Source organism: Amblyomma americanum, unplaced genomic scaffold, assembly GCF_052857255.1.
Source record: "Amblyomma americanum isolate KBUSLIRL-KWMA unplaced genomic scaffold, ASM5285725v1 scaffold_19, whole genome shotgun sequence".
NCBI classification, from domain to species: Eukaryota; Metazoa; Arthropoda; class Arachnida; order Ixodida; family Ixodidae; genus Amblyomma; species Amblyomma americanum.
In genome coordinates, this window is record NW_027526491.1 from 943,347 (window position 1) to 958,270 (window position 14,924).

Genomic DNA, 14,924 nt, shown 5'->3' on the forward strand with positions numbered 1-14,924 from the left:
CAAACAAAACCCCTTTACAACACGTTGTTTCTCGCGGTCACACCGCAGTACCAACCTTGAATCCTAAACCGCCGTTCCACTTCAGCGAAGATTCCCTCCGCGTTTGGCCGCGAAAGCAACAGCCAAAATCCAGCTCGCGTGGATATCTTCGTAGTATTAGCTCTATGCGTTCCACGACGTTACAGTGTAACGACGTTCCGAAGTCGAAATGGCGAACTTTATACTTAGGTCATTAGGTGGCGCCCTCTCATAACAGAATACTTTTTATTTTAGTTAGCTGCATGTTTAAAACATGATCTTACTTTATAGTTGGCAATTTCACATAATTGTTTTTTTTTGCGCATATACTATGTAATGTTTTTTTTTTGTACGGAACTACCAATAAACAATGGCTCATGTCCACTACCTCGTGTTTCCGGATCGCCGCTTGAATGTGCACAGCTTTCGGTTGTGTTAGTGGTGTGGAGAGCTTGGTAAAGTCGCGTGGACGGCGCAGGTATGCGGTTGGAGAAAGACGCCCTGATCGCCGAAAGTCACGATGGACTCCGGAGGAACACCTTGGAGCTGTTCCTCAGCTGCAGGACAGGCGACCTTGCCCGGGTGAAGTACGCGAAAAATCGAGCACCCAAGTCGACCCTTTGTCGTGTGTCGAATCCGGCACGGCATGATGACAGCTGTCAGCCTCCCGTCATTCACTTCTCCCTTATTTTTCTGAAGGTACCTCGTCGAAGAACAGGAAAGCGAGCTCAACGTGAGGGACAGATGGGACGGCACACCTCTGTGAGCGGCTCGATATCGCGACCTGACAAATTACTCAGGTTGCTGGTCGAAATCGAGCAGTCATTTCCTTCTCACAATTTTTTATTTCTTTTTTAGATACTACGCCTGTCTCTGCGGCCACAAGGACGTCGTCGAATATTTACTCTTCCAAGGTGGGCATTGTCGCGGGTTTCGCGCGCACACAATTCATAGCATGCATGCACGTTTTTCGTATTAATACTTTCATTCACATGGGCAACTGGCGTGGTTATCGTTTCTTTAACATTGATATGCCTATTGTGCACCGTAAGGAGCTGGATCTACTGATGTCACATAAAATGATATTCACCAGTGTCCCCATTCATTTCCCCTCTCCAAGTTTCACTTTATACCGGCTGATCGTGTGTATGTGTGTTCAGGTAGCATATTGAGGTTCGGTTAAGTTCCACCGAATGCACTGCCGATCAACATCACTGAAAAAAAAAAAAAACGCACATATTTCTTCCACATACCTCATATTGCAATGGGGCTAACAGTGCACTTAAAAGGAATGAGTTGCTTTTAATCGGTATGCTTTTAAATGCTGTACATGAGCTCATGCGTGTTTTTGCTAGCTTATCTCTAAACCTATTGCTATACATAGTGTGCTAATTTTATGCGTGCAGATTTGTTCCAGCAGCTTTCCTTTCGTGAGAGCACGCATGCTAGTTTACCTTTTCTTTTTACCGCACTCATTCGCAGGCGCAAGCTGTGTGGCCAACACCTTCGATGGCGAGCGCTGTCTGTATGCATCGCTGAGCCTGGAGATTCGAGATCTCCTGCGAGACCGAAAAGTGATCACGTCGAACACGATGCGCCGGGACACCTATGATGAATTCTTGCGCAGGTACGAACTTCTTTAAATTTTGCCACGATGTTGGACAGTTCCCGTTGTGGTATATGCAAACGATCAGGGCTGACTAGCCTAACAGCCCCGTGACCTCAATGACCAGTTCTGCATATATGGGCATTAACCCGTTAACCTTTTCTATTTCACTATATGCCTTATGTCTGCTCGTGACCGGCCCCTGTTTTACTCGCTTTCCGTTCTGAGCATGCTAACGAGCAAGCTGGCAGGACAAGGCACTGTATGCTGGTCCTTACAATGAGTTTCATGTCAGCTAGTTATCGAGGTGCACTGCAGGAGAGTCCCCATCAGTATGATTTCAATGACGTTGCGATGAGGACAGAAAATTCAATATTGTGGCTATTGCTGTCACTGCCATATCAGTGAATGTCACACATTATGTACTAGCTTACTGGTATGCCTAATGTACTGGGTCTTCTGTTGGTTTCGGAAAGAGGTATACCACACACTTTTCCTACCTACACCACGAGCTTGCTCTTACTCAATTTTAGAACGCAGCTCCTAGGCACCCGTTCCTACATTCCGTGTCGGCGTTGGTGTTGTCGGCGTAACCGGTTGTCCATGGATGGATGGGTACGGCTGTTGTTTGATTTCTAACCTTGCTTGAACATCTGGTCCAACATCCAAGTAGCAGAGCGAAGCGCCACCTGGAAGGTGACTGCCACGGGAAGATGCCGGAGAGTGGTTAAAAGCATAACATGCCACCTGTCAGCGATGGCAGGTGTCGCGCGAACAGCTGCGCTCAAATTTCGCATTACCGGCTATCATCAGTTTTTTGTGCAGTCTGTCAGTTTTTTGTGCAGTTTTTTCTGCTTTCAGTTACGTATACCAAAGTGCATGACTTTGCAGAACATCAACTTGCAGGAGTTCAGATGAAACCTAAGATCTGTTTTCTTACTTATTTTGATATACTTTCACATCCACATACTGACTTACATGGTACATTGTACAGTCACTGATGGTGCCCTGCTTCTGCTGCTGTGGTCTCTTTGGTGTGACAAACACAGTACATCTGAATGAATGTTCCAGCTGCCAACATTAGCTTTAAACGTACCGCTGGAATGCTTTTGTGGGTCAGTTGAAAGTTGTAACAGCAATGCAAGCATCATTTAAAAGACTCTGAACACAAATCCGTCAAGGTCTTGTTCTACTGACAGCCAATAGTTTCAGTTCTCATGGCTCTGTTGGTGTTTGTTTGAAAGCAAAAGATGCTCTCATTGCTGCAAAATTTGGAGCTAAAGCCGCAACATTTTTGTTTCACTGCTGCAATTAAAGCTTGGCAGTGGTGGCATTATGGTTGATGGTCTTGCATTGCTTAGTATTTGATTTCGTGCTAAAGCTGCATGAGTAATAGTTCTAGTAAAAAAAAAAAATCTCATTTATGTGCAAGTAGCTATTTGACTTTTTTTTACCCCTTCTGCCCCGCTTCTGCTACAGAGGTGACGTTTGCTCGCTTCATACTAACTTGCGCCGGACTTCGGGAGGCACGCAAGCAATACCTCGGTATTCAGGGTTACCACCACAGCCGGCCACCAGACACTCGGATCTGGACTAATGGACCCCAATACCGGGCCTTGTTGGCATTTATAGCCGACACCGCCTTGCACAAGTACATATAACTCTCCTATGCACATATAACTCTCCTATGCCGAAGGGCATATTTGCGCAATAATAATAAAAAAAAAGTGCTGACCGATTAACCTAGGCCAACTTTAATTGTCCTCTCTAACCCTCTTTATTTGTTACTGGTGGCACAGTGTGCAGCATGGTTCGAGTGAGCAACTGTAAGGTGGAGAAAGGTGGCAGGGTTTGAGTGGAAATCTGCTGGAGGACATTTTTTTTTCTTCTAGATTCCCTGTCACCATACCTGACAGCTGCATATGGTACTGAAATACTAGACGTCAACAGGCTCTGCGGCCACTGCCAATTTTCTGTTTACAGCCTTGCAAGTTCACGAAGTTAGCATGCATTGAAAGTGAAACTGCCAAAACAGTTCTTTGAAAATGAAAACACCAAGTATTGTGGGTGCACTGCGTTGTCTTGGGAAGGCATGGTGACGAGAGAGAGTAGACCAACTGACGTGTAGAGTTGGTCTCAAAAAGGGTAGCATGGCCCTTTGTTCTCCTGGAAGTTCTTTACAATAAAAAAAATCCAGTCTACAATGAAAATTTCATGCTTGCAGGTGCTTGGAGGACAGTCAGCACTGTGATGTATCATTCAGTGTACAAGGGGAAATAATTCCTGCTCACCGCTGTGTGTTGGCGGCACGCTGTGACTTTTTCCGCCGTTCACTGCTTGACAAGTGGGCAGGACGGCAGCTGATTCCAGTTACTCACCATGCAGTAAGTGTGCCGTAATGCTGCCTGCAACAACTTGCCATTCTTTCGTAACGTCGTTTATACTAAGTATTTGTCCTCTGCAGCTATGTGGTTAGTATGTGCCAATTTTTGGGGCCCCAGTCACTGCGGCACACCCCTGGTTTCAATCACAGGTCACCATTTCGTCTACATTTGCCACAAACTACTTCCCGTGCATGTTAAAGGGGCCATGCAACAATATTTAATATGGAAGAGCAGTCGGTATTTTATCATTCGTCATCGCAACAGAAAAATTTTTAAGCTACTGTTGTATCGTAGTAATGATAATTAGCAATGAAACAGTACACGTAGCATACGGTCGAGCCGATCTGTATTCTCCTACTTCGTCGTCTTCTCTCCCCCCATGCGCGCGAGTGCGTGCAGCGCACTTGCCACACTTCATCTTTATCACATTTCCGCCGCACTTAAAAAAAACTAAATGTCTAGCGGATGTCATAGTCTTTGAACCATGCGGGCCGCTTCTTTTTGCGAGTACTTCGGCGAGGCGGCGCAGGAGGTGAAGCCGCAGTTGCCGCTGCGGATTTACTACACAAGGGTTGAGGAGCGGCTGCCGATTCCGGAGCAGGCGGAACGGCTGGCATCATATGGATTGAAGGCGCGTCCGAAGAAGGACCCTGGACCACGGTTCCGGACTGTGGACTGGGCGGCGGCATTCGGTTGCCGTCGATAGGCGGCGAAATATCAGCGAAAAAGGCCGCTGGAGCTGAGGAGGACAGTTGCTGCTGAACTACTTCTGGGTGAACCGCAGAAAACTTGGACGAGTGCCACACTCGCCCATCATCCAGCAGATAAGATGCAGGTCCACGCTGCTCCACAACCTTCCGAGGCTCCGAAAACCGAGCTGACAGTTTGCCTCGCACATTTGGTTTGCGGACACGCACGTACTGGCCAATCTGAAAGTCACGACACTGTGCGCCACTCCGCTGGTCCGCATAAAGCTTGTATTGCGCTTGTTTCTCGTCAAGCCTCTGCCGCAAAAGCTTAAGCGCTTTTGTCGGATCCATTGAGAAGGACTGATCCGGCAGTCCTACGACGTTAAGTCTTGTGCGGGGCAACCGGCCATGAAGTAGGACAGCTGGTGCAATTCCTGTCGTGGCATGGGGCGTACAGCGGTAGACACCGAGGTAGTCCACAATCGCTGTACGTAGGTCGCGTCGCTCGCACAGAGCTAGCTGAATGTAGGACTTAAGCACTCGATTGAATCGTTCAACGAGTCCATTAGCTTGGGGATGGTACACTGAAGAGTAGCAATGGCGTATCCCCCGTTCGCGGAGGAAAGTTTGCATGGCCATCGATGAAAATTGAGGTCCGTGGTCAGAGACAATCTCTTGAGGGTAACCCTCACGAGCGAAGAGGCCAAGCAGGAATTCTTGAACGGTTTGAGTTGTGATGGCATCAGCGAAGACAACTTCTGGCCACTTACTGTAATAATCCATGAGAGTAATCGCGAAGCGGCAGCCACTGGGAGCTTGGTCGAAAGGCCCCACGATATCAATGGCAACCTTATCCCAAGGTTTCTCTGGGAAGGCGACAGGTTGCAGAGGAGCTGCCACCGGACGAGCCGATTTGTCACAGGACTGGCACACGACGCATGTCCGTACCATTTCTTCGACGTGCTCGTCCATTCGCGGCCACCAGTAGAGCTCTCGCAGTCGACTTTTCGTGCGGCTGATCCCGGGGTGTGACTCGTGCGCGATGTCCATGAGGCGTCGTCGCAAACTTTCGGGAACGACGAGCCTGTCACCTCGGTACAAGACGCCTTGCACGACGGACAGCTCCGAGCGCAGGAGATAGTATGGCCTAAGGTTCTCCGATAGGGATTTCTTGTCCGGCCATGTCGCCGATGTAAACTGAATGGCTTGAGCAACTGCCGCGTCGCTGATGGTTGCCTCTTGAAGCTCTTGTAGAGTCACGGCTGGCGATAGCAGGCAGACGAAGTCGTCGTCACTGGCGTCGAACTCACTGGGCTCACTGCACGATGTGGTCGGTAAGGGAAGGCGAGACAGAGCATCCACAACAGAGTTGTCATTGCCTTTGCGGTACTCTACAGCGTAGTTGTAGCACAACAGGCGAGCCGACCAACGTGAAATTCGCAACGGCCGATGGCCCGTTCCTTTCGTCGACAGCAAAATGACAAGTGCACTGTGGTCGGTGCGTAGAACAAAAGGCCGGCCCCACAAATACACGTGCCACCGTTCGCACGCCCAAACGCAAGCTAGGGCCTCACGTTCACCAACAGAGTACTTTCTTTCTTGGGGTGTCAAGGTACGGGAGGCAAACGCAACAGTTTGCAGGGAATGGCCGTTGTCTTGCTGAAGCACTGCCCCAAGGCCATATCCGGAAGCGTCAGTCGTTAAGACCACGGGAAGGGCAGGATCAAAAAAATGCAACACGTCACATGACGTCAACATGGACTTCAGTAGTTTGAAGCTTGAATCCGCAGCAGCAGTCCAAGTGAAGGCGGAGTCGCTGCCTCGAATTAGGGCGCGCATAGGCTCAACGACGTCGGAGTAATGCGGGATAAACTTGGAGTAGAAACCCGCAAGTCCAAGGAGGGAGCGAAGCTCGCTGATGTTAGATGGAGTCGGAGCCTTCGTAATCGCCTCGATGGCAGAAGAAAGCGGAAACAGTCCTTCACCGCTGACAACATGCCCCAAGAAAGTGAGCTTCGGAACATCGAAGACACATTTGTGGTTGAGCTTGAGTCCAGCTTGGGACAGGCGCTCGAGAACAGCACGAAGGTTGGTCAGGTGCTCCTGTCGGGAGGTGCCATGGACTATGATGTCGTCGATGTAGAAGAGGACACCTTTGCACCCTTTTAAAATTAAGTGCATCATCTTCTGAAAAGCCGAAGGCGCCGAAGCAAGGCCGAAACACACTCGTTTGAAGCGGAAGAGGCCATCATGGGTAATGAATGTGGTCAATTCCCGACTCTCAGGGCTAAGTGGTACTTGATGGTAAGCCGAGGCAAGGTCCAACTTCGAAAAACGCTGTGACCCGGCCAAGCTATGTAGAAGTTCTTCCGTTTGAGGCAAAGGAAAACTGTCGACCACAATAGTCTTGTTCGGCTCACGCAAATCGACGCACATTCGGATGGAGCCATCTTTTTTCCGAGCCACGACTATGGGTGAAATCCCGTTCAATGAAAACCCGTTCAATGATGTCTTGAGCTTCAAGCTTCTGGAGTTCCTCGGACACCTGCTGACGAATGGCAAACGGCAGCCGTCGGAGCTTGCAAGCAACAGGAGAAACGGAATCCTGCACTCTGACTTTGTGCACGTAGCCACGAGCAACTCCGAGTTCCTTGGAGAAGAGATGTTCGAAGTGTGGACGTAGCTCAGGAGGTAACAGAGGCGTATCCGGTGTCATGGAAAGACATTCCAACGATGCACCTTTGATCTTCATTTGTAGAGCGGCAATGGAATCCAGGCCCAGCAGCGTTGTGCCTCCCGAGACAACGTACAACAGGATGCAGGCGGTACGGTCGTGGAACTTTGCTGTGGCAACAAAACACCCTTGGACTATAATCCGAGACTTAGAATAGTCCAATAGTTGAACTGCAGTTGATTTAAGCGGGAAACATTTAGCGAAGAATCGGTGGTATAGATCTTCAGAAATAATTGACACAGATGAGCCGGTGTCAATCAGGAAGCGGATGAACTTGCCTTCAATCAGGACTGATGCGAAAATTCCGTTTTTTTGACTTTCAACATTGAGAATAGATGCACTGCTGGAGCCATCCGGCATCGACGATGTGTCAGCAGTATCTGCAACTTGCTGAACTTGAACAGGACGGTCGGACAACTAGTAGAGAGAGTCGAAATGGCCCACCTTGCCGCACCGACGACACTTGCGGTTGCGGGCTCGGCATGCAGGGTTGTTCGCTAGGTGAGTTGTAGAACCGCAGCGGTAGCACATGCGCTCTGGTATTGCAGCAGCAGGTTGTGATGGTTGACTTTGGCACTTGCAGCAATGGGCCTGAGGTGGTGTTTGTCTCGATCCACGCTCGCATCTCACACGATGTACTGGAGCGTCCTCCTCAGCCAATTCCCTGGCTTCCCGAGAAGCTTGCTCACACTGTCGAGCAAGGAGCATGGCGCGCGACAGAGTCAAGGAGGAGCCTTCCATGAGTAGGCGCTCACGCAGATGGCAACTCGAGGTCTTCTCCACCAGCTGGTCCCTGATCATATCGTCCGCCATGGTCCCAAACCCGCAGTCGGCGACAAGACTGCGAAGGACAGCGACGTATTCATCGGTTGTCTCTCCTGGAGCCTGAACTCGACGGCGAAAGCGATGACGTGCGGCGATTACATTCACGGACGATTTGTAATGCTCCGACAGGATGGATATCGCCGCATCAAATTCGTCAAGGCGGGGCGTCTCGTCACCGGAGTGCGAAGCCGCAGCTGTAGGCGCTGGAGGGGACGACGGCGGCGCCAATGTATAAAAAATGCGCTGACCTTCCAGTCCGAGGCAATTCAGCAGGATGGCCTTCCGCCTGTCCGCGCCCAGAGTAGAGGCACCAGAGGCCAGCATGTAATTCCGGAACGCCAGCTCCCATTGCTCCCATGGAAGGGCAGGACGACCAGGAGTCGGCAGGAAGGGTGGTGGTGGCTGAAGCCCAGAAAAGCTCATGACGGATGGTGAGCAGGCCACGTGAAGGTCCCGAATCAAAACAGCATCCTCGTCGCCAAAATATGTTGTATCGTTGTAATGATAATTAGCAATGAAACAGTACACGTAGCATACGGTCGAGCCGATCTGTATTCTCCTACTTCGTCGTCTTCTCTCCCCCCATGCGCGCGAGTGCGTGCAGCGCACTTGCCACACTTCATCTTTATCACAGCTACCTTCGTTAAAACCAAAGATACCTGCGATTAAAAATGACGCTCCTCCTCTCCCGCTTCAACCCGTACGTGCCGAGGCTCCACACACACGAAAATGAATAAATAAACAAAACAGGTCGGGAGTGTGTCTCGTTCTGCCCACGCCACTTGGGCACACCCAATGAGAAGGCTCGCTCAGATTCCCTGCTCTGTGTCGGCGGGAGAACTGTGGCTAAGAACACATGGTGGGATGTCGCCCTAATCGGCTGCGAGCTGAGACTTTAAAAAAATTAATTGTAAATTGTAGGTATATGCAGAGCTTTTAAATTTGACTCGAATACTCACAAAAAAAAATGCTACAGATTTGTTGCGCTAGAATATGATCATCAAGATCATTTCAGGGTCCTTTTAGCACTACGTTATATTGCTGACAATTTATTTACCTGAACAGTAGCACTGAAACATGTTCTTTGCATTTTGTGAGGAGAAAACATTTTGAAGCCCGATGATAATCATTCTTTCGGTTTGATGTATTGCTTAATCTAAAGTACTTTGGGCATGTTGGCTGAATTCTGTGATGTGTGCACTTCTCAAGCATGTGTTGCTTGTAATCTTTTTATTGAATGTTCTTTTTGTTTGTTCTGTTAGTGTGCAGGAAAGCAGCTTTTCCTCATAGTACAGAATCGGGAAGTTTATGCTTTAAAATGAACCATTTGTTCTGATAGTGTCATGCACTAGTAACATCTGGTGGCAAGGAATGCAAGCCATGCTTTTTATTTTTGTTGCCCTAAACATAGGTCACAGAGCAGGGCGAAGAGTTCTAAACTCTTGCTGAAGATGGATTACAGGCTTTTATCAGTGTGCTTCACTGTGGAAAACGATAGAAAAATGAGTAGCTCAGTGTGCTTTAAATTGTGTGTGTTTGCTAAAAATGTAATAAAAAATGCTATAAAAGATGCAGCTCATGGGTAGACACAGTTACCTTCCTAGCTACTAGATGCCACTGGCATGCAACTGGTACCTAGCGCACTCTTTTGTTCTCTTCAGGTTGATGGTGCTGTGTTCAGGATCATCACTCAGTATCTGTACACAGGTGGGTATATTAAGTGATAGTTTTCAATAAGCATGAAGCAGTTATCCGCAAGCTGTTAGAATGCTTCCTTTTAAAATGATTTTGTTGAATACTTGCAAGTTTGCCCACTAATTAGTAAATTGTAGTCTATGAGGGACTTTGCTGGCTTAGTGTGCGACTCTTTCTTGTTTGTTTTTATTATTATAATTTACTTTTGTTGATATTTTATCTAGTCTGAAAAGGAAAATTTTGCCTTCTTGCCTTTCCTCTTGTTATGAAGTCAGGGTAAATGCCTAAATTAACTGCTATGCAGTTTTTCTCAGCATGCAAGGAGTAGCGGTCGCATTTCACTAAGGCAAGGCGCTATGCTATTTTCTGCACGGGAGCCAGGCTCACAAAAGGATTTTCTTGTGTGTATGCATTTGAAACATCATTATCTCAGTCATTATTAGGGCAGTAGAGCCAGGCCAGTAGTTGTGAGCTGATGGGGAATGTGGGCAAGTCCGTGGTTATAGCAAGAAGCCATTGCTGTTGGGACCACTGCAGCTTTCTGCACACGGCTACTGCTTGAACAATGCAGCTGGATGCAGAATAGAAATTAATGAGCTGATGCGCTTCTCTTGAACATCAGCATTGTACAATACTTGAGTGCACTGTCAAGCCACTAAGGGGAGCAAAGCAGTTTCATACAACATAGCTTCGTAAGCTGTCACTGTGGCTGCGGTAGCGTGTTCAGAGAGAAGTGTTTGTTGCTCCAAGCTATGATCACCTCCCTTCCATGTCATCCTCCCGAGTGAAATGGTCTGGTTGCAGTACAGAAAGACTAGTGCACCTATGAAAGTGCTCAAAAGCAGCTTTTGTTGCGCAATCATGTACAAGCGCAAAAAACAAGGACAAAGAAGGACTGGACAACTGGTCCTTGTTTTTTGCGCTTGTACATGATTGCAATGCACCAACTCGCCCAAAGGTCTGTGCTTTTGGTGCACAAATTAAGTTTAACATGGCCTGGTGGGCTTAATGTTCAGTGGGAGGCAGCTTCAGAAATGTGGCTACTTCAATGGAGTTCCCTTCTTATCGAAAACCATCATGTAATGCGAGAGCAGAGGTGTTGCCAAAGGGTGTGCACTTGAGCGCACAGCCCCTGCTATTCAGTTGCTTGTCACTATAGCACATTTCTTGCTGACAGATTCAAAGCTGTTTCCAGAGCTCGTATCTAAGTAAGCACTGATACGTTGTTGCATTACTTGCAGGCCGACTTGAGATGCAAGCCAAGCATTTTGAGAGTTTTCTCGAGCTTGCATCACGATGCCAGCTCATTTCTCTCATTGCGGATGTCAAGGAAGCTTTAGCAGAAGTGCTGAATCAGGGTGAGTGAGTGCGCATGCGCTCAAGCACGGCTGTGATTTGGAATGTTTGGACATGTCGTTGCCTCTGAAGCCAGATAGGTTAGCTGAACACATAAATGACAGCAAAATGGGCGCATGGATGCTTCACACTATGAGATTGTCGATGCTGCTCGACGCATACTGTGTCGCATTAATCGCTTTGATCTTCTATTAATTTTTCATTGATCTTCACATTTAATAGTTGTGCTGTATTTTAGCTACCACTGAGGGAACCATACATCCATGGGGCAGCCTTTTGTGAAGGCCTGCAGGATGAAGTAGGACTTAACTATGGCTGATGACTCCAGCTGTGACTTTCACATGTCTTGTGCCCCCGACAAGCACGTTGGCACCTTCCTTCAGTGTGTTCAGCGAGTATAGCTTGTGCTAACCACTACTTTGTTTAGAAATGACCATTTGAGGACTCTGTTGTGCCTTTCATGTGTGAAGTACAATGGTATTTTCACATGGAGTTGCTCTGTGTCATCACAAGCATTCCTCTAGATTGTGCTGGGACTGTACAGCATGCATGCCTTCCTGTGCATGACATTATTTGGCTTTGGGGGTGCGCTTCAGAACACAGACCTAATCTAACCTATGTGAACACCTTTGACTGTGCATTGATTGTGTGCATGCAAGTGTGCATGCAAGCATGCATGTGTATGGCACTTCTTTCATTGCTGTCATCTAGAGTGGCATGTCAGGTGCATAGACAAGGTAAAGCCTTCACCATGGTAAAGAGTGCCTCTCAGTGTCTCTCTTTTCTGTAAAAATTGGGCTTTATAAGTCAGCATGGTCCTGATAGGGCCCATCAGCTGACGCTTCATGGTGAAGCCTTGTTGTTTCATTTAGGTGAACTACTGGTGTCCCTCAGATTTTTTTTTGTATAAAAGAGAGTTTGATTGAAACTAAAGTTGAACATATAAAAGAGGGCTTGACATTTGCAGAAATCTTAGGCTCAGTGACCTGGCCCAGTTATACGATAGCATTATTTTTCAGTAAAGATGCAGACTGAAATCTGCAATAAAGACAGAGTCGTACGGTATGGGCCAAGTACTCACAGTGGTGGTGCATTGAGTGCATTTCACCAATCACACTGTTGTGGTGCAAAAGCATTGAGGTTTTTAGATTATGTTTCTTGATAACGGTACGATAACAGGTGAGGATTTAAGCTTTCCTAACCTCACCTAGATTGCTGGGAGTAGTAGGGATATCGAAAATTTTATGGTTTGATTGGTACATACAGCATTGAACAGTATGTTCATGAAGCATTGCTCGGAACATCATAGATTTCACATTACTGTGTGATGGCTTGTGCATTGGCGCGATGTACGTATAAGTCCATGAACTAGTGACTGCGGAATCACAGCACTGTGCTCACCCTTTCACAGTTAGCACCATGCAGTCATGGCACAAGGAAGACGTGTTTCTGCATTAGGGCTTGGTGTTGGAGCTTAGAGTTGCTCACTTTCCTTGCGCAACAACTCTCAGTGTACTTACCCAAGCAGCAGAGGTAATCGGCCCAATATTGGAACCATATTGGCCAAGTCCGGCCCTACAAAGTAGCAGAGTGAAACCATCCATTTCCAATATTGGACTGATTACCTGTGCTGTTTGGGTAGTAAGTAAGTTCTTTTTTCCATGCAGGAAGCCAGAGAAGTGGTGTCAGCGCAGAGAGTGAGACCATCCTTCTTGAGCCCACACATTACCGGGAGCAGCTTCAGAGGGACTTCTCCACATTGCCCGTTGAGCTTGCATCAGGGGTAAGCTGCTGGGCTGATTTGTTATTTTTCTGTTTCTTTTTTTATTAATTTTTGTAAGGTCACTTGTGCTCTCTACTTGTTCATTCATCCATGTGCCCATTCACTCACTTGGCTTTTATGGTGCATATACAGGCTATGCAAAACTGGGTAGTGAAAAAGCAGCAGTGAAACACAACCACTGGAAACAGCTAGCTCAGCAGGGCGTGATAAGTCTGAGCTGGCTTGAGCTGATGACAGTTTCTCTTTGCCAATGGTTTGCTGGTTTTTTTTTAATTATGAGGCCTTTTGGTGAAATTTTCACAAATCTTACTTGTTGATTTGAATATGTTCTAGTATACGTTCATGAGTAATGAGTGCAGCAGGAAGTGATTTTTGTGTGTGTTGTGTTGTGGTTTATGGCACATAGGCAACTGAGGCCATCATGCGCCAAGAACAAGCTGTAGGAAAAGTCTTTTGTTGAATATTATAGAAGTGCAAGAATCACCCTTGCTCTAGCGGCCCTCAAACATTAATATTACCCAGTGAATATAGGTGATTTTTGCTTTGAATTTTTATTTTCTCTGTTATTAATTAATGGTCAATACATTACTGTTGCTGCACTTTACCAAGGGTGGTGGAGGCCTTTGTTGGGCCTTCTAAGTACCATTAGTCCAGGCCTTCCCTTGCAGGTTAAGGAGCGAAATAAAGTGAAAGTCAAAAAGACAGAGTAAAAATTATTGCAGGGTTTAGTTGTATCCCTGCAGGAATTTTAATACTGTTACTTCATTCAGTTCCCTCGGGTACATATACAAGTATTATTGCTGTTGCTAATGGCGAAGGCCTTTAAAAGTTCACACACATCTTGTCCTCGCTCTTTGCTCAGTAGCATTAGCAAGTCTTTGGCACCACTGCATTACAAAGAAAAGTAATTGTGACATCAAACCAGCCGTAGAAAGAAATTTGACAAGGCCAAATGCGAGAGATAAAATGACTTGGACTTCTCAAAATTTTTTAGGTCTTATCATGTATGTGTATTAAGTTCCAGGCTTTCATCATCAATTGTTACTTCACCATTTTTATCTTTTTTTTTGGTCGGTGTCATTATGGGTTTGTTGTGCATTTTCAGCAGGTAATTTTTTTCTGCCAATGAGCTTAGAAGCAAACCTGTCATTGTATTTATGTCAAAATGTTATTCAGGTAAGATGGTGAAAATATATGCAATGTAGTTAAACCAGGAGCTGTGGTAAGGCTTTTCAGACCATTGACAACAAGATGTATAGCATTTGCTCATTTTTTGCATGATGACAGTGTAGTTAGTTTTGTGTTAATGAAAACCTTTATTTTTATTCTAAGTTTAATAATTTGTCAATGGTGACCATTGCCTGACTGAGGGACCTGTTAAAAAAATGTGGCTGTTAGTTGCACAGCAGATTCAGTCAAAAATTATCCTACTTTTATATATTTAAATTAACCTGTTTGTAGTAATCTGCTTGTGCCAGTCTGAATTACTTGTTGCGTAGAGGTACGAGCAATGATGTTTACATGCCTCAGGTCACTGCTGGCGGTGCTGCATTCCCTGCTGAGGAACATAACCATGCAGACATCTGCATTAACGTGGATGGTACACACTTTCTTTGCCACAAGGTAAGACATACCTGCTGCATACCTTTGAAGTACTTCTCCGCGTCATGATAGAAACGCACCTTAAGCTTGGGGGCACTGGTTGTAGAGCCACTGGCTAGGTAATGCCCCGCTTATGGTACTTTGAGTCATTGAGTCAGATATAGGGTTGTTCTGTAATCTGTTTGGTTTTTGTGGGAGCAGTGAGCATGGAGAGCTGAGAAGGAAGAGAGTT

At 46.8% G+C, this 14,924-nt stretch overlaps 2 protein-coding genes across 4 annotated transcripts in view; one reads left to right on the forward strand and one right to left on the reverse strand.

Moving 5' to 3' along the window:
- The window catches only part of LOC144111934 (uncharacterized), a 62,159-nt gene extending 61,965 nt beyond the window's left edge, over positions 1 to 194 (reverse strand). Inside the window, exon 1 of the mRNA XM_077645025.1 lies at positions 56 to 194. The gene's annotated coding sequence lies outside the window, so the exon portion shown is untranslated. The remainder of the gene's footprint in view (positions 1 to 55) is intronic.
- A 189-nt stretch (positions 195 to 383) lies between these two features.
- Positions 384 to 14,924, forward strand: part of LOC144111931 (ankyrin repeat and BTB/POZ domain-containing protein 1-like) — a 34,741-nt gene continuing 20,200 nt past the window's right edge. For 2 of the 3 annotated variants that reach the window (XM_077645016.1, XM_077645017.1), the window contains exons 1-9: positions 384 to 605; positions 718 to 780; positions 877 to 932; positions 1,501 to 1,645; positions 3,849 to 4,008; positions 9,918 to 9,963; positions 11,193 to 11,309; positions 12,975 to 13,090; positions 14,621 to 14,713. In XM_077645016.1, the coding sequence (XP_077501142.1) occupies positions 499 to 605; positions 718 to 780; positions 877 to 932; positions 1,501 to 1,645; positions 3,849 to 4,008; positions 9,918 to 9,963; positions 11,193 to 11,309; positions 12,975 to 13,090; positions 14,621 to 14,713 (903 nt within the window). In that variant the 5' untranslated portion in view covers positions 384 to 498. The remainder of the gene's footprint in view (positions 606 to 717; positions 781 to 876; positions 933 to 1,500; positions 1,646 to 3,848; positions 4,009 to 9,917; positions 9,964 to 11,192; positions 11,310 to 12,974; positions 13,091 to 14,620; positions 14,714 to 14,924) is intronic. The other variant, XM_077645018.1, reaches the window with a different exon arrangement.